The sequence below is a fragment of the Mycetomoellerius zeteki genome, unplaced genomic scaffold, assembly GCF_001594055.1.
Source record: "Mycetomoellerius zeteki isolate Tzet28-1 unplaced genomic scaffold, Tzet1.0 scaffold211, whole genome shotgun sequence".
In the NCBI taxonomy this organism is placed as follows: domain Eukaryota; kingdom Metazoa; phylum Arthropoda; class Insecta; order Hymenoptera; family Formicidae; genus Mycetomoellerius; species Mycetomoellerius zeteki.
The window spans coordinates 602,174-626,419 of record NW_017257076.1 but is presented as its reverse complement, the minus strand read 5'-3'; the positions used below and the strand labels follow the sequence as shown (position 1 = coordinate 626,419).

At 33.7% G+C, this 24,246-nt stretch overlaps 2 protein-coding genes across 4 annotated transcripts; both read right to left on the bottom strand.

Annotated features, from left to right (window-relative positions):
- Positions 1-134: 134 nt before the first annotated feature.
- On the bottom strand, positions 135-5,549 carry Oatp58Dc (Organic anion transporting polypeptide 58Dc). Of its 3 annotated transcripts, none has more exons than XM_018447792.1 (8): positions 5,247-5,549; positions 4,163-4,895; positions 3,605-3,714; positions 2,695-3,134; positions 1,849-2,521; positions 1,269-1,596; positions 931-1,032; positions 135-854 (listed from the first exon to the last, which is right to left on the bottom strand). In XM_018447792.1, exons 2-8 carry the CDS (start codon positions 4,494-4,496, stop codon positions 733-735), a joined length of 2,109 nt encoding a protein of 702 aa, XP_018303294.1. In that variant the 5' UTR covers positions 4,497-4,895; positions 5,247-5,549; the 3' UTR covers positions 135-732. The 3 variants fall into 3 exon arrangements, with proteins under 3 accessions (XP_018303294.1, XP_018303295.1, XP_018303296.1); XM_018447793.1 differs by having other exon boundaries at positions 4,163-4,833; XM_018447794.1 differs by having other exon boundaries at positions 4,163-4,776.
- A 4,869-nt stretch (positions 5,550-10,418) lies between these two features.
- On the bottom strand, positions 10,419-21,737 carry Oatp33Ea (Organic anion transporting polypeptide 33Ea). The gene is made up of 8 exons (XM_018447804.1): positions 21,613-21,737; positions 17,888-18,082; positions 13,942-14,367; positions 13,280-13,515; positions 12,490-12,766; positions 12,009-12,204; positions 11,110-11,729; positions 10,419-10,905 (listed from the first exon to the last, which is right to left on the bottom strand). The coding sequence occupies exons 2-8, from the start codon at positions 18,066-18,068 to the stop codon at positions 10,715-10,717; spliced, it is 2,127 nt and encodes a 708-aa protein (XP_018303306.1). The 5' UTR covers positions 18,069-18,082; positions 21,613-21,737; the 3' UTR covers positions 10,419-10,714.
- Between the last annotated feature and the right edge of the window lie 2,509 nt (positions 21,738-24,246).

Here is a 24,246-nt window from a genome sequence, read left to right as displayed (position 1 = left end):
TAAAACGTAACGACGTCCATTATAATTCTTTGATATTTATTACACGATTAAAATCTATCATATCCTAATTTTGTGGATTATTTTGCAATTCGTCTACCTCTTAGTAATGACTTTTTTTTATATCATCTTACATATAGATTCAAATTCTTTCTAACTTTAATAACAGCGAATACATGTATTTCATCGTGAGTAGATAAATTACGGTGTTCTTTTTTACTAATTCAAAATATAATCATTTTATATATGTACAATTATTTAACTTTATAGATGATTCACGCTAGCATGAATCGTTGCTTACACCATCGACAGTGTAAGCCATGTATACAGAGTATATATATACTTTATATATATATTAATTTCGTCATTTTCCGTTCAAACATGAATCCAAAATAAAACAAGTATTTATACCGTACGTACAGTGAATTATAAATTCACCCGTTATAACAATAAAAATAATTAATCGCAGTAAATTAAAATTAATAAAAGATCGATGATCGCTCTGCTTTTGCGAACACCATGGGTGATCTACCAACAGTCGATTCTATCTAGGTTACTACGAGCTTTAAATAGCTAAGGAGGTGCTTAAGGTACTTGTAAAGTCTTTATTTGTCGGTTCTCGCTCGCTTCGCGTTCGTCGTTCGCTCCTTCTTGAAGATCTTCGATCGAAGTCTCTCTTCACGCGCGTAAACGTTTACCCCGAAAGGGTGATTGAACTCGATCATCAATTATTCTTTAAAGCGTCTCACCAGGCTCCTCAGCTATATCTTCTAGTTCAATCTCCTCGTCAAAGATCTTCACGTCTTTGACGAAATACCAAACGCCCACGTCGAATACCGTACCGATCGTTACAAAACCTAAAGTGACAAAGGGACTATAATACACACGAACAACCAGAATTGCAGTTTTTGGATATTATTGTAAAATACTCACTGGCCGCGGTGAAATTCAACAAATACCTCAATGCCTCACCATTATACAACCAGCAATTTCCCGTCCCCGAACAAGTCTTACCCCATACGAGACAAGTATTGTCTAAAAGATATAAAATATTAATTAGTTTCCAAATAAAGCATGTAATCAAGCGAGTTCAAATATAAAGATATATGGAGTATATCTTTTCACAATGATGACTTGAACTAATAAAGCCACCGAAAAAAAGTAAATAAAGACATCGAAGATTTTGTTTGCCATTTGATAATGCAACGTCAGGCAATCTGTCTCTGTCGATGTTAATAACCGCGCGTGTACAAATGAAGTTTATCACTAACCTAATATAAATCCAAACAAAATAGGCGATGGTATGAAGGCAAAAAGACTCATTATCATTAATCCGAAGCCCATAGCAACCGCTTTGTCCTTCTTCTTCAAAAAACACACCACCGTCAGAAAGATGTAGAACTTCTGCATACAGTCGACTGGACACGAACCCGGAATAGCCGTTCCCAAAACTTCGACGGTGGGTTCGGTCGTTTCTAATGGAACTTCGGTAAAGAATGGGAAAGATGTGATGTTGGAAAACGGATACGCCAAGGAACGAGCCAATTTCGGTTTTACGCAATTGCAGTCCGTATATACTTTACTGCCGTTACTGTAAAGCTAAAAATGAAAAGAAGAGATAAATTTAATTAATATAAATTACACGTTAATACAAATTATATTAATAGAAATTAAAAAAAAATCTCGCCTTTAAATGTGGCAGTAACTTAAAAATGTTCTAATATGAAAAATTGCTTAACAAAGATTTTTTTTTATTTCCTTTTACTGGAATTCCTCTTTTTTTTTTACACAGCCAATTTTTTTCTAAAGCGAGATTGCCTTTCACAGAGATTACGCAAAATGATATCAAACCTTCATGCTGCGGCAGCCGGCATGACATGCGGATATAAACGTTTGTCCGTTATCGGAACACACAGGATTATATTCAACGTAGTCGCAGTGACACTGCTCGTTACAGGGCAGCTGTGTTTTCAATACACCGTTCGGCTGAATAGCAATTTGGTTGTCGTTCGCTGAGCAACCGAGAAAGGCGTAAGAGATCATTCCCATTATTGATATAATGCCAATCATGACATTCCACGCCGCTAGGTATCTAGCCTTCGGCTTGTACTTGGAGATGATCAGACCGGACAGCAGAATCCCAAAGGCACTGAATACCAAACCGACCGTGCCGGTAATCAATGACGAGACAGAAGCTGATTGCTTGTACTGGGTCTCGATGTACTTCGGCATAAAGATCCAATAAGGCATGTAGCCCATGAAATAGAAGACCGTCGCCAAATTATTACACATTAAAGTCGTGTTCGTTATCAGGCGCTTAAACGTCCTCAGCATGTCCGAGATTGACGCCGGTAGCTCCGATTCTTGCTCCTTTATGCTCGCAGCCGATTTGTTGCGTTCCAAAGCTAAGACTTTGCGAGCGGCCGCTCTCGGCAGCGTTTTTGGAAAGAGAGCGATTATGCTTGCGAAAATGGCGAGGAGAATGGCTAAAATAATCCATCCTAACCACCAAGCGCCTAACCACCTTAAATATCATTAATGTAAATTTATTAGATATAATTAATTAACAGGAGATTTTCCCAAAACATTTATGTATGTATATTTTGTACATAAACGACTTGTTTGATAAATAATTTATTAACAAAACAGTAAATCACTGTTTAATTGCAACAATATCATTATTCTAATCCTACATACCTCGGATCTTGCATCGTGATAGTGGGAGTTAAAGTCGGACTGATGTAGAACTTCAAGGAGAATGAGGCCAGTCCGTAGCCAATGGCGGGTCCCAGCATTCGCAGAAAGTACGAGAAACTGATCAGCGCCGGCGTTTTCGACTTTTGTATATTGTCGTCCATGTACGACACACCGAGGGTATAATAAAGGGAACCACCCACTCCAGATACTAGTTGGGCTATGAAGAGAAGCACCTGTGGCGCAAAGTTTCCATCTTCAACTTCGCAATCCATCCCGCGATTTTCTTTGCCCATACACAGAAATTTTCGTGAATGTTTTTCAAGAATCGTGCTTGTGTTTAGGGTACTTTGCGCTCCATATTCCTTGGTCAGGGACAAGGCATCCTCGCCGGGTCCATAGAGAAAATGTGGCAGCATCGTAAGGCAACAGAAAAGTACAACCTGATAAAATAGACATTTTATCAATATTCAGGAATGATTCGAGTCTAAGTCATGAGCTTTAAAATATCTATGCGATATTCTTTACTAATTCTAACTTTACTTTTTTTATTTCTATCATTATTTGTGATAATTTATTGTCGTATTATAAATATTGCAGCACGCTCAGCTATCTGTTCGACATCTAGAGCATTCCGCAAGCGCCTCTTTACGAAGAATGAAGCGCTTAGCTAAGCACACGACGACGAGAGTACGATGGCAAGAGGCATGAATGAGCGTAACTACGATTCTAACGCTTCCTAATTTAATTAAGAACCGACCAATCGGTGAGTTATGACGTCTACCGGCTCGTTCCTCGGGGCGTGTGCTGACAGCTGATTTCGTTTCTTGTCGACGCGAAAGTACGGCGCGCGAATAATACGCGGTGCACGCCGCATTAATCGATATCCGAGGATGCATGTGATAAAACTTACGGTGTAAATACCGAAAGCGATCCATCGAGGCCTGTGACCCCTTCCTGCATAATACGACAGGGCGACGGATACGAAAAGTTGCGAGATGTCGTTACCCACTGTGATGAGACCTGCATGAGAAGAAAGTACGTACGTGACGTAAATTGTGTCGTAACAATTCATTTAATGACAATCCTCACGCGAAATAACTATCTTAAGACAACATTTTAAGTTGTTAAAACTGCTAACACTTATAAAATATTTTTTATGTAAGTAAATTAAATTATTAATAAAAAAATTTTATGTATAACAAAAAAATTTTAACAAAAATGTAATTAATTCGCTAAAATATTTAGCAAATTAATTACATTATTAATTTAGATTTAAAATATATAAGTAATACTACTTTAAACTTGTTCTATTTTTTATTTGCTAACAAAATATTTGATCTTTTTTGTTAAAAAAATGAGAGATATAGACGTAAACATTTTTCATTTCTAATATCTATGGGTTAAATTTAGTTTTGTGATACACTGCATATATATAGTATTTAAGTGTAATAAAACATATTATACGTACCCGTCGTTTTCGAGGGTATTTTAAATCTTTTCTCGATGGTAGTAATAGTGCCATTGAAATAAGCATAACTTGCGGAAAATATGCAGCCAAGCACACCGTAGAGAAACACGTATGCCTTCTTGTTGGCGAACTTCTGCAAAGTTGGACCCTTGAGGCACCATATGCCGCACGAGGTGTCGTCGGTGATCGGTAGCTCCTTGAAGACATCATCGAGGCCTCTGGTTGGCGTCGTGGGTGATGACGGTGTCGCGGGCGGTGTCGTCGGCACCTGTAATAGCTTCAAGTTCTCCGGCCCGTTCTTCTCATGATTCGAGTTGCTCGAGTTGTTCTTCATCTTCGCCTCGACCTAATCGTCGCGACTGCCCGCAACTGGCAAGCGCCTAACACCAGTGGCTTCGAGCGAATTCAGTGACCTCAATCGCGGGTCGCACGGTACCGATGTGACTTGATCGTCCTCGCGGCTCTTGGCATCGCTTTTTCGTTCGGTCTGGACTCGCCCCCGCGCTCACTCGCGGAATCTATTCTTTTTCCTCTCGCACTGTCCCTCGTGTCCGTCACTTTATCACGCGGTCACGTGTTCTCCATGTTTCGACTTGGTCTCACCCAGGCAACACCTACGCCAGGAAATCTGGGGGTTGACTGCGACTGTCGCGCGTGCAGCTTGATTTATGCTACGGGGATGATCAATGGTGATGGAAAGATGCCGATGGAAAAATTTAAACCTTGAGTCGAACTGAAGATAATGTATTTGTACAACAACCTCCGACACTGAATGCCAAACAGTATTATCAGATTACGAGTGTTGAAATTGAATAATATTTGAACAATATCGCTAAAAATGACAAGAATGTAAAGACAAGGTCTATCTTCACTATTTCGTTTACTTGAACCGTGTAATTTTCATCAAACAACGAGTGTTACAATAAGTTACAGTCATATAAAATCGTTGTAGGAAATAAAAAAATTCAAACTTTTATGTTATACTAATAAAATTTGTATTTCTTCATAAAATTGAATTACATATTTCAATCATGTATGATCAATGATGTCGCGAGCAAAAAATTCACGAACTGCGGCCACCTACCGCTGATACAGGATGGACCCAAGGTTATAGTTCGAATAATTGATCGCCGAAATGGAGTATCGATATACAATAGCAATCTCTTTTAAAAAAGGTTCGATCGCTTCACGGTGAGTCAGCGTGGTCCCTCGCAAACTATAGATTTGCGTCCGAAAACGAGCGATATTCTTCCGCAACTGAGGCGCCTAAACGCAACAGAGTGTAGGCCGTGTTCTATGCCTACCGAGGATCCCCACCTTCCGCCCCCCAAGGAGCCGATCGTACGAGAGACAGCCACGATCTCTTTACACGTACCTACTGTCCACCGTGTCGTTATCAAGCGGGTAAATTCTGTCTCTCGCAATCAGCCTATTTCACCATCCCCTCCTCACTGTCTCTCTCTCTTTTTCCTTTTGATTATCCCTCTCTTCTTTTCCCCTCTAAACCGGTCGCGATTCTTTCGATCCCTCCTCTACGACTAGCCGTCTTCGTCGTCTGCGAATGTCGTCGGCTCGATCTATCTTGGTCTTGACTCCTACGAAGAAAAAGAACAATTAACGGGGTAAGCGCTCGGCGCCCCGTGCTATTGCGAAATTGGATGTACGAATCAAATGGCGAAGCCGTAAAGCACGTCTTACGATCTACTGCTGCTACTACGGTCTGGCGGCTTAATTTCGAGCATCTCTTATAATCATTACCTGTGAGTTGTTAATTAATTAATTGCCATAATATCAAAATCAAGCATCGTTCATATGCTCATTCTCGAGGCTTTTCAAAGTTACTTGATCCTTAAACAGTACTATTACTTAATTGTACCACTAATTATAGAACGCTCTATATACGCATTTTAGTTAATTATTTTTTACATACGTTGAGGTAAAAAGTATATAAAATAATAATATTTATTATATTACATTTATTGCGTCGATGATTTGCGACTTTTAAATAACACGCTATCTTATGACGTCTGACTCTGGATAACACAAGAGGAAAATTGTTGAGATAAAAAAAGATATTGTATATTCGTGTATATATGTGTATGTGTGTATCGAAATGTGTGTGTGTATGAAGCACCTCTTTCGAAAGTTACTGTTTTCTTTCCCTTAGATTCTACTTCGTTGAATCCCGGCGTTGGTTGGTGAAACGGGGCATCCCTATCGGGGGGACTATTCGCGACGTACCGATCGCGGCGACGTGCACGAGGTCTTGGCTTTCGGTACGGTGTTGTCTAAGCTCGTTTCTAGTCAACCTCCGGGAGCAGAGGCTCACATTGTGGACCCATTATGATTTAATAGAGCCGACGTGATGTACACATGTGCGCACACATAGGCACTCGGTAAACTCTTCCGTCTATTCCCGCGCATTGCTAATGGCATACATCAAACAGCTATGTCGCTAATAGCTGATGGGTAATTGCCGAAGTTTAATTTTTATACTCGCCAAATGGCCAGAACACGTGGCCATGCATTACGACCATGTTGTTAGATTCACGACCGTATCGACCGTTTCGATCAAATATTTTCCGAAAGATCATCAATAGATGGTGGATCAATAATGGACGGTTTCAAACTTAAAGTTTGCCTATACTTATATAACGTTGCATCTTTTCGTCTCAGTAGCATTCAATTTGTTCGCCCTAAGTAAGATGCTGTTATCATACGATGGATTTAAAAAGGAAAAAGAAAGAAAATTGTATTTCTGTTATTCGAAATAATCTTAAATAAATATCTGGCTATCTCATCTTGTGCACAGGAGAAGCAATGATATAAAATGACGTTTAATATAAATTTTCTTATCACGTTTGGTAATCTGTATGCCTAAATGACTACCCAAACTTGCGTATGTATGTCTTAACGTTAAAAAAATAACTTTGTGCAACAATGTTTAAAATACTTATAAAAAATGAGAACTTTTTAGATATTTATAAAATAAAAAATCTAAAAAGTCATACAAATCAGTCGTTCATCATTCGCGTCAAATCAAGTTGGCAGTTAAGTGATATCAAATTAACTGAACTGTCGTTTCACAAAGCAACATTTGCCATGATTTGCAAGAAATGTCTTCCTAGCGGTATTTGCCTGCTCACAAATCTGCCGAGACAAAAGAAAATTTACATCTACGATAACAACATCATAAATACACCAAATAATACACCGTGTATAAATTTCTTGGAAACTTCGATCTGCCGTTTGATACATGCAAATAAAACTTCGCAGAAATACTCGATATCAATTTGCTAAGACGTTAAAAGCTATTGCTATAGAAGATACATTTTATTCTTTATGTAACTTGTAGTTGTTTACGAATAAATTAGATTTATTACAAACTATGTATTATTTTAAATCTTTATTTATATATAATCGATTATTATGAAATTAACAAACACATTCTGCCATTTCTGGAATTTCCATTTTTAATGTTTTTATTAATATAATTATTAACTATTATCATTATTAAGTATTATTTAAATAAATGTAAAAATTAATATATGGAACTTAAGTTTATACTGTAAGATTTATGACACTTCGAAGAGCGTGACGTTGACCAGGTTTAAAATTAGCGAGACGCTTCCCATTGTTGAAAAAAATCCAAAATCCACTGTGATTTATAAACTCTATATTTGCATGATTCTCTTGCAAGATGTTTACGCAACCTGATTCGTGTATATCATTCGAAAGCTGCCACCTTGGACCGAGGTAAAATTGAAGAAACTCTTGAATCCACGAATGTGCTATTTATAATTAATTATATTATGTTAAATGCATTTTTATTTTATATGCTAACATTTTATAGATTATATTTATAACAAAACAACATTTTATATCAAAAGATAATAAGAAATTAATGTTATTAATTTAAAAGACAGTGACGATTCTTATAAATTCTTTAATATACATAGTATTAAATTAATAAAATATTCGATGGAAAATTAGATAAGATAACAATCTTTAGTGCACTACCTATCTTATGAGATATGCAATAGTACTTGAGAATTCCCTTCAATGCCACACGTTTTATCATTGATGCAACATACTGGCATATCCACAAATTTTTTATTGCTTTTAACTTTCATAACATGAACATATTGTAACTATTTTTTTTCAATTCAAACACATTAAGATATACAATACATCAAGGAAATTTATGTATGCATCTTCATCAGTAAACAAGTTATAAGCAATAAAATAAACAAAAGTTTCGAAAAAAACTATTTTTTGAAAAAAAAAACGAATATGCCATATCGAGAATGGCATTGAAGACTTAAATTAGATTAAGTAAGAATGGTTAGGACTGTTTTCGTCCAGATGTTACACATTGCCAATAATCTGCTAAATGTATATTCACGTTCGAAGACACATGTCGCTTACACGATATCATAAATCAATTCTATTGCAATTTCTCTTTGTATCATATTCCGCTAAAATACACATGATCAGTTAACTTACAAAGTACAAGGTTACTTCACCAGCACATGGACAAATTTTGCTTTAAATGGCGCAACCCACTTGCGTTTGTAAATTACGCAGCATTCGTAGAATGACAGAAGGAACGCCGGATGAGCTGCATTAGTATCATTATTATTACAGCAGAGGTAATGGTCAAGTATTTTTCTCGAGTTGAGTTCTAGTCTTTACTTGCGATTAGTTCTTTATGTTACCTGTCTGCCCGTTTGTATCGTAGCATGTTAACACGCATCTGGCAGTTTTTACAAAAAAAAAATATAATTTCCTTTTATTAAAAAAAGGATACGAGGTGTCGAATGTTATGTGACATATTGTGATTTGCGCGTTTTTTTTTTCCAAAAAGAAAAGGAAATCTCGAAGTGGATCAAGTATAATCGAAAATAAAAGCGGCACGATCCTTAAGCTTAGAAGTGGTGGAAGGTGAGTAAACCGATTGCTTCCGGTCATCTATATCACACGCATCTGTCCTTCTTTATCGGGCAACCTCACTTCTAGTCTGATCGGACTGTACCTCGACTTAGAAGACGTTGATGAGGTCTATATGAAAGATGGGTCAGGGTCATGCACAATGCAACCGTGTACACACAACAACAAAACTTCCCAATACCAGGTCGAGACGAAGAAGTGTTAGCTTTCATTCTTTTTATAGATAATGTTTTTATAATAAAAACTTGCATTGAGTATATATATGCATATATTTTTTTATATTCCTAATATTTAAAAATTTTAGATATTTGAAAGACGTTATCAGAAAAATGCAAATAATAAACAATAATTTATATAAATAAACTGTCTCTCTTAAGATTATAAAGTAGTTATTAAAAAAATTATTACGTGTAAAATCTCCAGGTAATTTCTATAAAATTATATATGTATAACTTATCTATGCATGCTATATAAAACAATCATAACATTTTTCTCATACATGTACCTTTTCTTTAAATTAAATTACTTCAAACAACAAAAATCGATAGAGAATTTTTCATAAATCCTATGGCACTTCGCTTTACTGTCATTAACAACGTAGCAACGAATCCTCATTCTCATCGATGTTCGGAAAGACATTCTTAGTCGTCTTGCAGACCTCATTTTTCCTTATTTGCAACGGAATAAGGTAGAGCGCTTAATCGTAATGCCGAAGCGCATCCTCTAATGGTGTTCCAAAGGATGCGATCAATAGGGACGACCTGACGTCACGGGAACGTCGTGGAATTCATTATACGGGCCAAGCCACCCGCTTTAGTTGGGTGGGCTTAAAAATTAAAAGGCTCTCAAACAAAAACTCCCTTTTTACCTTCAGCCTCGTGGGATGTAATCCCTCCGTCCGGTAGTAGCCCGTATGCCCCGCCAAACCTTCTCATTCTAAAGCTGAGGAGCGAGCACGGTCCAATTCACCGATCCACAATGTAGTTTTCCGAATAAACCCTTTCGTCTCGCGGTGCGTTTATATTCTGCTTGCGGGAGATTAGGTGAGCAATAAAATAACGAAGGGTGAATACCCTTATCGGAACAACAAAGCGTTCAACATTACCTGATCAAAAATTGTAGAAAAAATAAAAATAATAATTAATGTATAAATAATTTTTCTAAAACTGTTATGTGTATCGAAAGAAAGATTCTAATAAAACTTTCGCCGATTCTTTGCTAACAGAAAATAAAAATTAAAAATTTGCAATATTGGGACAGTACGATAAAGCGTGAGGGTAACGTGTTAACAAAAAGTAAACGTAATTTATTTACAACGAAATAAAAATGAGCATGATTTAAAAATAAAGGTTTAACAACAAAACTATAACGATAGTTCCCAGCTTTCGATCTCGAGAGAGAGAATCTAGAAGTTTTATCAATTAAGATGCGTTATATTAAAATTATTTACACGATTTACGTCTCCTGTCGCTAATAGAATCATTGCACTGTCTACAAATCATCGGAGTGTTCGGCGTCAGTCACGAAAGCCCCGGAATTTCAGGTACCTAGAGCAATTCCACGAATCTCATTGGATTGTTCACTATCGGATAGCAGCAAGCGTTATAGACGACTCTGCTCTGTCCTCTGATTTACATTTCCATTAACTTCCTTCTTCTTGTCTACATTATCAGTTGCGACATTTTCCTTCACGAACTCGCGTCTCTTGTCACTCTCCGCGGCGCCATACAAATCCAAATCTTTACCGAGATAACAAACTGCACCGTCGAGTAATACTCCTATCATGGTAAATCCTGTAAAAACATACTTCTTTATAACCAAGCTGACGAAATCAAATGATAAAACAATATTCGAATGAGTAACCAATAATATCATTTTGTCCATCGTTCGATAATCATTCTTATCTTACTGCGATTTTTTGTTTTCTTTTTGTCTAATCAGTTGATGAACAAACACATGCAAGTAACATACAGGTCGTTAAACTCGACGATACCCACCGGCCGACGAAATGTTCACTAAGTATCGGAAGTTGTCTCGGTGATAGAACCAGCAGTTTCCTCTAGTCCCACAGGATTCCTCCCATATTAAACAAGTCGAATCGATAATAGCCCCGTAGATAATCGGTCCCGGAATTAGAGCCAGCAACGAGACGATCATCAGCGTGATGCCTTGGGCGAAACTCTTGTCCTTCTTTTCGACACTCCTGTAGTTTACCAGGACATTACCGATTCTCCCGGAACAACCTAGCGTATGAATCAGGCAACTGAGCACTGTGAAGAGCAAATACGGCCGGCTACAGTCAGTGCTGCATGGGCCGGCTTTGACCTTGTCGAAGATCAGCGGAAGTGCTTGCGAGTCGAACTCATATATCTGCTGTTTCGAAATAAAACTGAATGACTGGTCGCTGGAGCTGAAATGGTCCAAATGGTCTTCGATATAGTTTGATTCATTTATTGGCAGACAACTGCAGTTTCCGAATTGTTTGTCGTCCAGGATCGTTCGGCATCCTGCGTGACAAGCAGAGAAGAAAGTTGTCTTTGACGCCTCGTGGCAGACTGGTGAATATTTGACGTCTACACAGTTGCAGTCGGCATTGCAATCAGCTGTCAAATTCATTCTGCGAGCAGATAAAAATTGTACATCAGATTATAATATTAGTAATTAGACAAAATACTAATTTATGATTGCGTTTGAAGACCGAAAAAAATTTTAGCGCGTGGTTTGCAGAATCAGTTGTGTATATAAATTCACATAGAAATATACTTAAGCACTAAGATCTGCTTCGACCAAAAAATAGGATTTCTCTCATTTAATTTGATTTATTCTCATCAGTCTATTTCAAATTGTAATTGTTTATGTTTTATTTATTAAAAGATCAAATTGTAAAAATACTCACTGCATAGTGGTCAAGTCTATACCGTGAATTCCAGCATCTGTGCATCCAAGAAATATGAATACTATTTGTCCTAGGACGAAGCAAATGCCGACGAATACGTTCCATGCGAGGAGCGGTCTGGGCCCCGGCTTGAATTTGCTAATTACTAATCCCGATAACAAAAATCCTAATACCATACCAACTAATGATATGGGACCTGTAAATTAGAACGAAGCAACATATGTGTGTTACAAGTATATAATTATTATTATATACTTTAATATAATTATTATTAAATGCTTCTAACTAAGAACATTTTTTGTCACAAAAATTCGATTTTATTTCTTAGCAAAAAAATCACATAAAGAAATTAATGCTAGACATTAGCTTGAAGTAAATCTTGAAGGCGTTCTTCATAGCAATTAAACGTTATCGCGTGAGGTATTTCACAAGATAACTCATAAAATAATTAATATATGTTTTTGTAAATTAATACACGTACCTGCTATCACAATACCGCCAGCCGCGGACGTACTGTATTGGACTTCAAGATACTTCGCTATGAACGTGATATAAGCAGAAGCGCCAAGAATATAAAATACAGCGCTTAAATTGTTACAGGTCAACAGCCAGTTCGTTAACAACCGTTTCAAAGCTTTTGGAAATTCACGGATTGTCGGTATATACTCAGCTTCCAAGGGTCTTGGGTTGACAGGTTCCATCTGTATCGGAGGCTTCTGCTCCAGCACTAAATCTAACTTCAAAGGTATTTCGCCATCCTAAAGTAAAATTTTCGTTAATTAATTTATAGGAACTTGTAATCCTCCGCGAGTCGTATATGTCTTTATCATTTTAATATATAAAATAATCTCTGATAAAAAAAATTTATACTGATTAAGTTTTTCAGAGAATTGTTGTTGTTTTTATGTAGATAAATAAATATATATGTAGTTGATGTATGCTAATGTTTTAATTTATATGAATTAAAACATTGGCATACATCAACTTCTTGTTGCGCTCTTAACCCTTGACATTTTATTATTTATCTTTATATATTTAAGCGGTAACTATATGGATTATTTTTTAAATAATATATTTTGACGACAAATAAAAATTGCATTAATTCTGTTTTATCATTAATTTATTATTTTAGAACTAAGATATTGATTTGATAATGTACTATAAGTTTGTTTTTTTTTTAAAGAAAGGTGGCTGTTAATGTTTTTTTATGTCATTTATTATAAAAAGATCTTCTTAATTTTAATGATATTATAATATCGAATGTGAATTACCTGCTTAGAAATAGCTTTCGATTTGGGAAGATCACGTGGAAACATAGCAATCAAAACGGCGAACATACCCATCGTAGCGCCGAGAATGATCCAACCGAGCCACCATGCACCTAACCATCGCGGATCTTTCTTCGTAATAACAGGAGTGAGCTTTGGGTCTATGTATAAACTCAAACAGCCAAAACCCAATAGAAATCCGATCGCCGGACCCACGGTACGCAAAGCGAATGTAAAGCCTTACAGGTAAAATTAGAATTTTATTGCTATTAAATTCTATTCCAATTCACGTCGATAATGCAACAATTATTGTATCGTAATAAATTGTATACTTTGAAAAATTTATCATTATATAATATAAAAACGTAATTATAAAAGCTCACGATAAACGCACAACTTGTAAAAATCAGATATCGAATAACAAATATTCCGTTCCAAGAATAACCAGACGTTTGGAATAAACTTATCTTGAATCGCTAAGATACAGCGTTACTTATTTATCAGATTTGTCAAGAAAAACGATTAGTTATTACGCGTTGACAAAAAGCACTTTTACTTTTCATATTATATTTACAAGGAAAGATACATTCAAATTTTAATAGCGATATATTTTTTCTAATTTAAAATCTGCTATAATAACACAGAATTTATCAATAGGTGCTCACCTAAGAGCATAGGTGTATTTTTCTTCTTCGTATTGTCGTCTAAATACGTTTGTCCCAAACCGTAATAAAGAGTAGTTCCGATACCGAGGATAAATTGAGATAGAAAAACCAACAGTCGAGGGAGGTAACTAATGCTCAATTTAGTTTCGGCGTCGCAGAGCTCCGGTTGGTCCATACGAGGACAGATCGCAAGATCGTTCGAGACAGTTGTCATGTTCAGCAAAGTCTGATCCAGATATTCCTTCGTCAATGCCAAGGCGTCCTTTCCAGGACCGAATATGAAATGCGGTAGAGCCAAAACGAGACAGGACAGTGCGCTCAAGCCGACCCCAACCGCGATCCATTTGGGCCGATGACTGGATCCTCCGTAGTAGGTCAAGATCAGAGACAAAATCTGAGAGATCTCGTTACCCGAAAGAATCAATCCTATGGTAATAAGAACATTACACGGACACATGATATACTTATGTAGCCTTTCGATTACCTCTTTAAGTTCTATTCTTTTTAGCAATTTTCTTCGATGCAATAGAATTGGATATAGTTACATAAAATTTCTTCGATACAAAATAAAATTTGTTAAAGTTTATATGTTTTAAAGTTTAATCAACCTTCCGCAGACCATCTTGAATTTCACTACTTAGTCCGAGCATTTAAGTCACTAAAGAACGATTGTTTTAAAGGATTTTTGAACTCTAAAAATCTGAAAAAATTCTGATATACTCTTTTAACATTTAGGAATACAATTGTACAATTATATAATCAGAGACTTTTTATGTTTTTGTATATGTATGTTCAAATTTGAGGTAAAATCGGCAAAATAATTCAAAGTCGAAAATCGTCTAAATCTTCAAATGCGATCTACGGAAGGTTACTTCTAGCTGTGTATGATTTGTAACAGACTTGCAACATCCAAAAGGAGAACGCTATTCAGATATTAAATTACCATAGATATATATCGATCGCTTGAAGTTAATGAAGCTATCGTTTAACTCATTGTACGTAGGAGAGACCAGGGCATCATGAGTCACAAAAATTCAAACTCTTAAAAGTACATCTAAATATCAAAATTTTGTATCATTCTTTTTTTAATAATTAAAGCATAATGCATATTTTAAAATTTAATAAGTATATTTAGTAAATATTTATTAGCTTTTAAGAAAAAAATAACATATTTTTTAAACGATCCGTGGTGCCCTATACCCAGGGTACCATAAATCACACACAAAATAGTAGGATTATGCAAGAAATATATAACGGTGACAAAAGTTGAAAAGTATTTTCAATTAACTTACACATTCTTAGCGTAGTCACTAATACGATAAAATATAATTACAACTAATAATTATTAATGAATAGGAAGATAGGTCAAACACGAGCTTAAAAATAAGATGATACAAATATTTATTAAGACATTAATCTATATCATAAAAGATATAAGAATTTTTTTACAATAATTAATAAATGGAACGTTTCGCCTTTATTTAGTCATCCTCAGCCATTACAATAATAAGAGTAGTTGTTTAAGATTAAAAAGTTATTAACAAATTATTAAAAATAAAATTAAATATTGGAAAAAACATAGAAAAATAGTCAACGAAAAATAGTCATATCAAAGGTTGGATGATATACTATGGTAAATAAAATATTAAAAATTAGATCTTTATGTAAGAGTTGTCAAAACTTTCTGTTCAAAGGTGAGAAAAAACGGAGTCAAACGGATAAGATTTTTTTAAAGTCATAAGATAAATGAAATCAATGATCAATAAGAATCTGATAGTTAAAAATCTTGAGGTATATTTAATTTTTAAGATATGAATTCTGTAGATAGAATCTGTAGAGAGATATGTCTAAAATAATGGAAGAGGTTCTTGTCAGAGCAAATTCTTATCTATAAATGATGAATTATTTTAGTCCAACTTTTGATATGATTTCGTTGATTATTTTTCTATGTTCTTTCTAATATTTAATTTTATTTTTAATAATTTGTTAATAACTTTTTAATCTTATACAACTACTTTTATTATTGTAATGGTTGAAGATAATTAAGTAAAGTCGAAACGTTCCATTTATTAATTATTGTAAAAAATTCTTACATCTTTTATGATATAGATTAATGTCTTAATAAATATTTGTATCATCTTATTTTTAAGCTCGTGTTTGATACTATCTTCCTATTCTTTCCTATCTTCCTATTCATTTGTATTTACGTATTCGAACAAGAAAATCATATTATAATAATTATTAAATAATACAATAGAAAATTATAAAAAAACAAGTGAGAAATAACCATCAATATAAGATAAAAAATTTATTATAATAAAATAAAATTAATTGCTTATTAATAAATAAACTAAAATAAACGTAAATATGTGGTAAAAGAAGTATAAGCTGCCTTTTTAGTACATATACTTTCTGTATTGTTCCGTTTCATCATGAATGAATATTTAATGTATGACCCATGGTACCCTAATTATATATATTTAATTATATACATTTAATTATACATTTAATAGAAAACTATAAAAAATGAATGTTAGATTATTACTTGTAACATAGTAAGATGAGAAAAGATGCACAAAAACTTGCATCTTATCTTCGTATATGTATCTTCTATTACAAAAATAACATTAAAAAATTTTTACGCGGTTAAAAAATTACTATTGCACCACGAAAACCATTAATGATCGATGCTTTTCGAGACAATGGAATTTAATTCCTGCCACCTAGATAAAAAGTATGGACAACGAAGTAATAGTCGTATTATACCAGTAGTATTAAAAAAAAATTTAAACATTCTAGATTATATTAAACAATCGATGATCCATGGTACCCTGTGACTCATGGTGTCCCGGTTTCCCCTACATGAAAAACCATATCGCGGTAATATTAATATAAAATATATTCATATTATTTATCTATTATATGGACATATAAAAAGCAACATGAATGATAATCCGAGATCTCTCTCTTTAGTGCCAAATAAATTCTATGTATATATAAAAAAAATTTTGTTATTTTGACACTACATAAATGCGTTAAAAACAGATTTCAGATTTTTAAAAGAAAGAGTAATTTTTATTAAATTAAGTAAAAAATTAGTCAATATAATAATTAACACAATAGCTTGCTCATTTCAGTTTATTGTGCATATTGTAAACAAAGGATTATCTTATCATTTAGCTTCAATAAATATTACTCACAGAATCTTCTCTTACTCTTAATCCTTTGAATCCTGTCATGGAGAAATATTAGAATTGTATGTATGTGTGTGTGTATATATATATATATATATCAGAACATTTTAAAAATAAAAAAATGTACTTCGTTTATTAAACTAATTTTATAATAAAATCACGTTCATTCCAGAATTATGAAAACGCTTTTCTACGAAATGTGTTAATATTTCGGGTATCGCGACCGACTACAGAATTGTGTAATGCACGTTCGCGTGTCTTCGCTCTTTAATGCATATATAGCGCTCGTTGTACGACAGATTTGTCACTTCTATGATTGCGACACACTACTTACCTACTAGATAGACGCACACGGAAACGCGATTCGTATGTGTGCAAGTACGAGTACTTAAACGCGAGTATACCCGCGAATGCTCGACTGCTCGGCTTTGCCGGCAATGGGATCCGAGGTTGAAGGCGATTAAGACAAGATGACGTTCAAAGTTTTGCTGTGTCGAGATAAAGCGCGGTGTCTAGTATGAATAATTTACTTCGCGGCTGAGTTTTTCTCTAAACAGTCATTTAAGCGCCACGCCGAGATTAGTTGATTATCATACAGAGTTCCGATCACAAAGCCGCGTAGATTCGTACCCGGTAAACGATGTGTATCTTCATCAATAAAGTAATGCACAGTCGCCTCGTCATGAAGTTTTATTATATGTGATTATATATATATATATATCCGTGCGCGCGCGCGCGGAAGTGAGACTCACCAGTCGTACGACTGGGAATCTTGAATCTCTTCTCCAGAGTCGTCAGGGTGACGACAATGTAGATGAAGGCCATTGCCTGGACGGTGCCCAGTAAACCGTACACCACGATGAAGGTCCTCGGGGTGGCTCGATTTCGCAACCATCTGGGATAAATCCCACATATTCCACAGTCTTTACTCATATCTCCAGTAGCCTCTAAAAAGATTGAGCGGAGTCTTTCCTTTTTTAAAATCTAAATTAATTTATCTCATTAAAATTGATTAATTTTAGAATATAAACACAATTAACGTTATAAGTTATAAGACTAGTCTTATAGTGTTTGCAAACCTTCAGATATATCTCATTTATATCTTTTATATTTATTATCTTCATTTCTACTGCTATCTCCAGATTTCAAGCTTGATACCATTCAATAAACAAAACCCCTGACGTTACGTATGCGCAAAGTTAATACTAGCATGGAAATTTATTTGCGATAAAGAAAGTGCGATAATTGATACACATTACAGCGTTGACAATTGAATCGCGTTAAAATTCTTGACAGCTTTCATTTAAAACGATTTCTGCTTGCTTTGTCAGATCAGCTATATTTTGTATCTATTTCAGTGAGAGCGTTCCGGAGAATTAAGTTTTGCGATAAAAGCGTCGCGATAGAGGAAAGTTGCTGATATTAACATATGTAGGTCTTTTAAAGAGACACCCCTTTATTTCTCGGAAACAAAACATTGCACTTTATTAATACTGATGAAAACATGATCTGTTAAATGATTAAAAAAGTAAAAATCTATAATTTATATATTTGTACTTTATTTCTATATATAAATTAGCTAAAAACGAATTCCAAAAATGTGAAAATAAAATTCTAACAATTTTCTTTTGCAAATTGCGTAATTTAAATAATAGTGGATATATTATTGATAATATCATTGTGTATGTTTCTAATTTTCTAAATCTGCTTTATTTATAATTTTCTCGTTGTTACTTTTTATGGTACAGTTTTAAACATAAAATCGGGGTTGCGTAAACCAATCAGTAAGATTGGTACCAAACTGTATATATAAACCATAAACTCACCTAATCTTTTTAGTGTTGCATTATTATATTAAATAGCCATATTGAGGCTGAAAGCATTCTTGTATTTAAAACAATCTTTCAAAAAAGACTGTTACGTTACATGTTTGCGACTTGCAGAGCCGTATGCATAAAAATGAACAAGAAATATTTTACATCGAAGTAAAACGTTCTAGAAATTGTCATAACGTGCATTTGTGTTTTATACAGATAACTCCTATGAAAAAAAAAAACAGGAATGTGTAGCATTATTGTCTACTGTGGTAAGTCCTATTTCAAGACCCATTTTGTCATTGACTCATTTTTGCCCATTTTTGCTCGTCTCGCAAAAAAGTTAATTATGCAAAATTGTAAACAGTATTATAAAACTGCTTTATCATCTGATAGAAGATACCTTCTATCGTATTTATACTCCTAAAGTCATATTTTTAGCTTTACTAAGAAACATAGCCCAAAAACAAAGTGGTCTGATAATATCAGTGATCTTCTTATATTAATTAAATCAATGCGATATGTGAAATGCAATGCTTAAGCGGGAAAATAACACGTCGTTATTATGATAGCGAGAACCGACTTGTGACGGTGACTTGCATTCTTGATCACGTACGGTATAGACAATTTGATATAAACATATATCATCAAATGATATAATATGTAGTATATAAAAAAAGGAATTACGTGACAAATGCTTACAATATTATTATTATTATTTTTAGATTGAGGCTGATGACTACAGATGCATTTAATTTTTAGTTCCTATATAAGTTGCAGCGTGAGAATTTGATGAACATGAGACACGTGCGTGCAATGCAGAACACAATAAAACCGTTATCTTTCATCATGAGTAGCATAATTATTAATACGTTAATATAGATAATAAATCTCGCACTCTCGGTAGATACCTCGGCATAATGTAACGACAGTAACAATGACTTTTCCATATATGCAAATGCATCCGTTACGCAACACACTTTTCGAACCAGAAGACGCCGACCTAATCTCGCGCGTGTTTACAACGCGAGTATTCGTAAACCAAAAGCGAGTGAAATGATAAATGATAATGCGTATAGCGAAATTTTAAACTTACCCTACTTATCGAAATTATAATTTTATTTATTAACAGTAATGCAGATTATTATTAAAATCATAAATATGCTGTTCTGTGTCTTCATAAACTATAACCTATATTCACACTTCATTTATAGACAAATTCGGGTGTCAGGGGTTTACATATATAATATATATAAACACTTAGTTTACATTTATTACAGAACTTTAGAAATAAATGTATTTATTGATAAAAGAGAGTGAGGTGTGAATACAGACTTAGATATATAATTATTATCAGTTACTTGAAACTTCAAAAAGAACAAATTTAATAAATTTAATAAAAAATTTAGACATAATTGCGCATTAAATACTTGTTGACTCGATTAAAAATGTCAAAGAAATACAATTAAGAAACTTTTCGTATTTGTAATTACTCATACAATAAACAACATTGCACACAATAAACAATCTAATCTACAAAGCCAATTAAGTTTATCGCACCAATAAATCATTCAAATAAATCTAAGGAATTTCTTCTGACAAAGTTTTTTGTCAACATTTGTCAATAAAATACTCATCACATTGATTTTTAATTTTTAATTAATATAATGAAACAAACGTGTTATAAAATTTTTTATATTTGCTTCTAAAATTCGGAACAAAGAGAAGATCTCAAGAAATTTACTTATTACCCTTTCATATAGTCAAAAAAGTAAAAATACACGACATTTGTGAGTCTATTTGTACGCTACTTTTTTCATGAGCTCAATTTATAGAATATTTTATTAATATTTTACTCTATATATGTTTCAGAAATATTCGGTTATAAATTTTACTGTATAAAGGGCTACATAATTATTTTGTTAATGCAACTTTCTTGTATAACTTTTATTCTATAACTTTTATTCATCAGTTGAGATCTATTCACTAAAGAAACACTATTCTGTTTCTGTTTATCTGAAATGTAACTTACATAATTTATCTTAAGCATCTGTCTTACAGTCGGAGACATTACGAAATCTTAAGCGATTAGCACTTCCGTTTCGCCACTTATAAAGTTATCTTATAAAAAAATATGTTAGAGCATATTACATATTTATATTGAATCCTGCGGTTAATTTATTTAAAAAAAGATAGTTTATTTATATATAAAATCATATTTAATTTATTTAGTTAAATAATTTTATATTAAAAATATTATTGGTGCTGCATCGTCAAGTTATTAATATTTAAAAAAATTATTTTTGATTGATTTAAATGTGTATTTCAATTATTTATATATATATATATATATACTTAGTATATATCTTTTACGCGAATACATGTTATCATTTTTTAACCGTATAAGTTTTTATGTAAATTCTTATCATCTTTAATTTTAGAAACAAATAAAAATTTTTTAATTATAGCGTTATTAATAATCTTTCTAAATAAAGTTATATAAAATAAAGTTAAATTTTAAATCTCTCTCTCTCTCTCCTTGAACACTTTTCAAATTAACTTTCAATTTCTACAGCAAATGTTAAAAACACTTGTAAGATAGTATAAAAATACTTTTTTGATATCGATGAGAAAGAAAGTACGAATTGAAGATGATTTCTCACCTTGACCTTAGACTCGTGGACTCAGAAGGGACTTCCGGGCCGCGATTCCTACTGGATCGCGATCCTCGAGTCTCGTCTGCCGGGTAACTAGGAAATCACCACGCGCTGCGAGCGCTCTAGTTAGCACGGATAAACGCGGGATAACTGAGCTTATTCGTATGTCAATGGCAATGCTCCCCTACTATTTCTCTGTCAAATCGAATGATAAGCGGAACGTCATTCAAAGGATATCACCAACGAGACACCGGTGCTGACATCTTATTATTGGCACCCAAGCGATCCAATGCGCCTGCGACCGTAAGATAGCAAGCGCATCTCCTGGTTGTGGTCTATGCTGAAGTGCATAACGAGACGAACAACTTATCTGTCTCCTCCGATGGAATTCGCATAGAAATGGCATAGAAATCTATGCGTTATAAGAATAGTATGATTAATATTAATATCATCAATTTGAATAATTGCATATGTAAGGATTGATGTTTATCGCGGGTTGCGTAAAAATCTCCTTTCGTAAAATTCATTGATGCTTGATGATTTGCAGTCATCGAAATAATTTCGTGCTTCAAACATTTTATTTCTTGGATTTTTAAAAAATCATCGCTGATATAAAATTATTCAAAATTAAATTTTATTTGGAACATCGTCATTTCATTAATAATTCAGTTGCTATGAGAGAGAGAGAGAGAGAGAGAGAGAGAGAGAGAGAGAGAGAAAGAGAGAGAATTGTGTATAACTTATATTAATTCAATTTGATTATATCCATAGATAAACATTAAATTCATTAGACTGTTATTTGAAGTATAGAGAGTATCCGAAACAAAACTATATTTAAAAAATAAAAATATTAGGATAAAATTTATTACATTAATATAACTCGCCAAGCAGAACAAGTCAAAATCACAAAATGACATTAAAATAAATTGAATTGGGTTCAATCAATTTAACGTGCAAAGAAATATCAGATTAGAGAGAAATCTGAGAGAAGACATGAGGGCCTTTTTCCTATAACCGCACACATAATTACATATGAAACATTTTTTTCCGGATATACATTTAGAGACATATATATAATTTAAATATAATTTACCTATTATTTTTCCCAGATTAAGAATGTGGAATAAAATGTAAACGACAGAATTAAACAATTCAAAAATAACAAAAAGCTGCGTCAATCTTTTGTTAAAAATATTGCGTAGATCGCGCGGGTTTCGTGTAACAAAAAGTTATTACAAACTAATAATCGCTTATTGTAACACAATTGTAATATCTAAAATATTCATGAACTCTGTGTGCGTAACGAATGTAAGAAGTGAAGCAGAAACCGTGCAATAAAGCCTATTCATCGAAGAATATTAAAAATGTAACGATTGAAATGAATAGATTATTTTACTGATTTTGTAATATGCGTTAATATTTCGACAGTTAGACGGTTTGCGCGCTACACACACCTTGGCGATTGTTTCGGCGCGGAAAGGCGGGCGGGCGGCGCGGCGCGTCACGTTTATACGAAATTAAGGCGCAATCATTCTTTTACCGAGGCTCGTACAGGCAGGTAATCGCGTCGCGTGCCGCTCTTCTTTACTTTTCTTTTTGAAACGTAATCGCGACAAATGCTAGATACTACGAAACCTTATGAATTGTATTTTATGAATACTCACAATATACGATTATTAGCTCCCACGATTAATTAATAATTATTCATAAAAATAACAATCATATATCACGGAACAAATACTTATTTCGTACGGTTCATTCATTTAGAATCAAAACGCGATGGAAAACAAAATTTATTACTATTTCGCTATAATCACGGATAATTATTTTTGCTTAATATGAAATTTTTGTCTCGCTTGAGTATAACTTTCGATTATAATTCGAACGGTATCACACGATTTACAAAAAAGCTTCGTTAATAAATGCTCTCGTGCAAATAACGCAATTTATGCGATTCCTACTTTTTCACAATTAATATAGTATTATGTGTGTAATTAATAAATAATTTAATTAATTTTTTATTTTCATGCATCTCTCTCTTTCGTGATATGATCCGTATAAAAAGTTCAACGTAACTTTGGAATTATTTGTCGGTAATAAAAGAAATATTTCCCTTTTTTATTAATCTCTAGCTCATTCCATTGACTCTAATCATATCTTACGGACATCGTAATAAGAGATTCAGTCCTTTTCCTGTTCTGAATTTATTTTGCAATGTGGTGACGAATTTTATACATGTGCTTGATATTTATTTCTAAAAGTCAATTGCATAGTAATATAGATAATAGAATTATTTATATTATATATTATATATTATATTTATATTATATATTAAGTTGGGGAATTTGGGGGGATTATTAATATTTAACGTTCTGACCGTTATGGCGCTTCTTAATTTAAAATTATTATGTTTAACATTAGCGGTCTTTCAATCTTATTATTATTTATATTATATTACATGTATATTACATTTTTCAAATAATTCTTCCCTCTCACGGGTACGACCTTGACGTGGTGAGAGGACTCAGTACTCGGAGGATATACACGAAAAAAACGGTTTTTCTCAAGTATCTAAAAATTTTCGAATCTACCTGAATGGTATATCTAGATAAATTTTTAGATACTGAACAAAATCGTTCT

Excerpts from the sequence above, each read along its gene's own strand:
- Oatp58Dc (XM_018447792.1), bottom strand. The coding sequence starts at position 4,496 with ATGAAGAACAACTCGAGCAACTCGAATCATGAGAAGAACGGGCCGGAG. Across the intron at positions 2,522-2,694 it reads ATCACGATGCAAGATCCGAG|GTGGTTAGGCGCTTGGTGGT; the intron begins GTATGTAGGATT and ends ATGATATTTAAG. Across the intron at positions 1,597-1,848 it reads CCGGCTGCCGCAGCATGAAG|CTTTACAGTAACGGCAGTAA; the intron begins GTTTGATATCAT and ends TTTCATTTTTAG.
- Oatp33Ea (XM_018447804.1), bottom strand. The coding sequence starts at position 18,068 with ATGAGTAAAGACTGTGGAATATGTGGGATTTATCCCAGATGGTTGCGA. Across the intron at positions 12,767-13,279 it reads CGAAAGCTATTTCTAAGCAG|GATGGCGAAATACCTTTGAA; the intron begins GTAATTCACATT and ends ATTTTACTTTAG. Across the intron at positions 12,205-12,489 it reads TGGCGGTATTGTGATAGCAG|GTCCCATATCATTAGTTGGT; the intron begins GTACGTGTATTA and ends TCTAATTTACAG.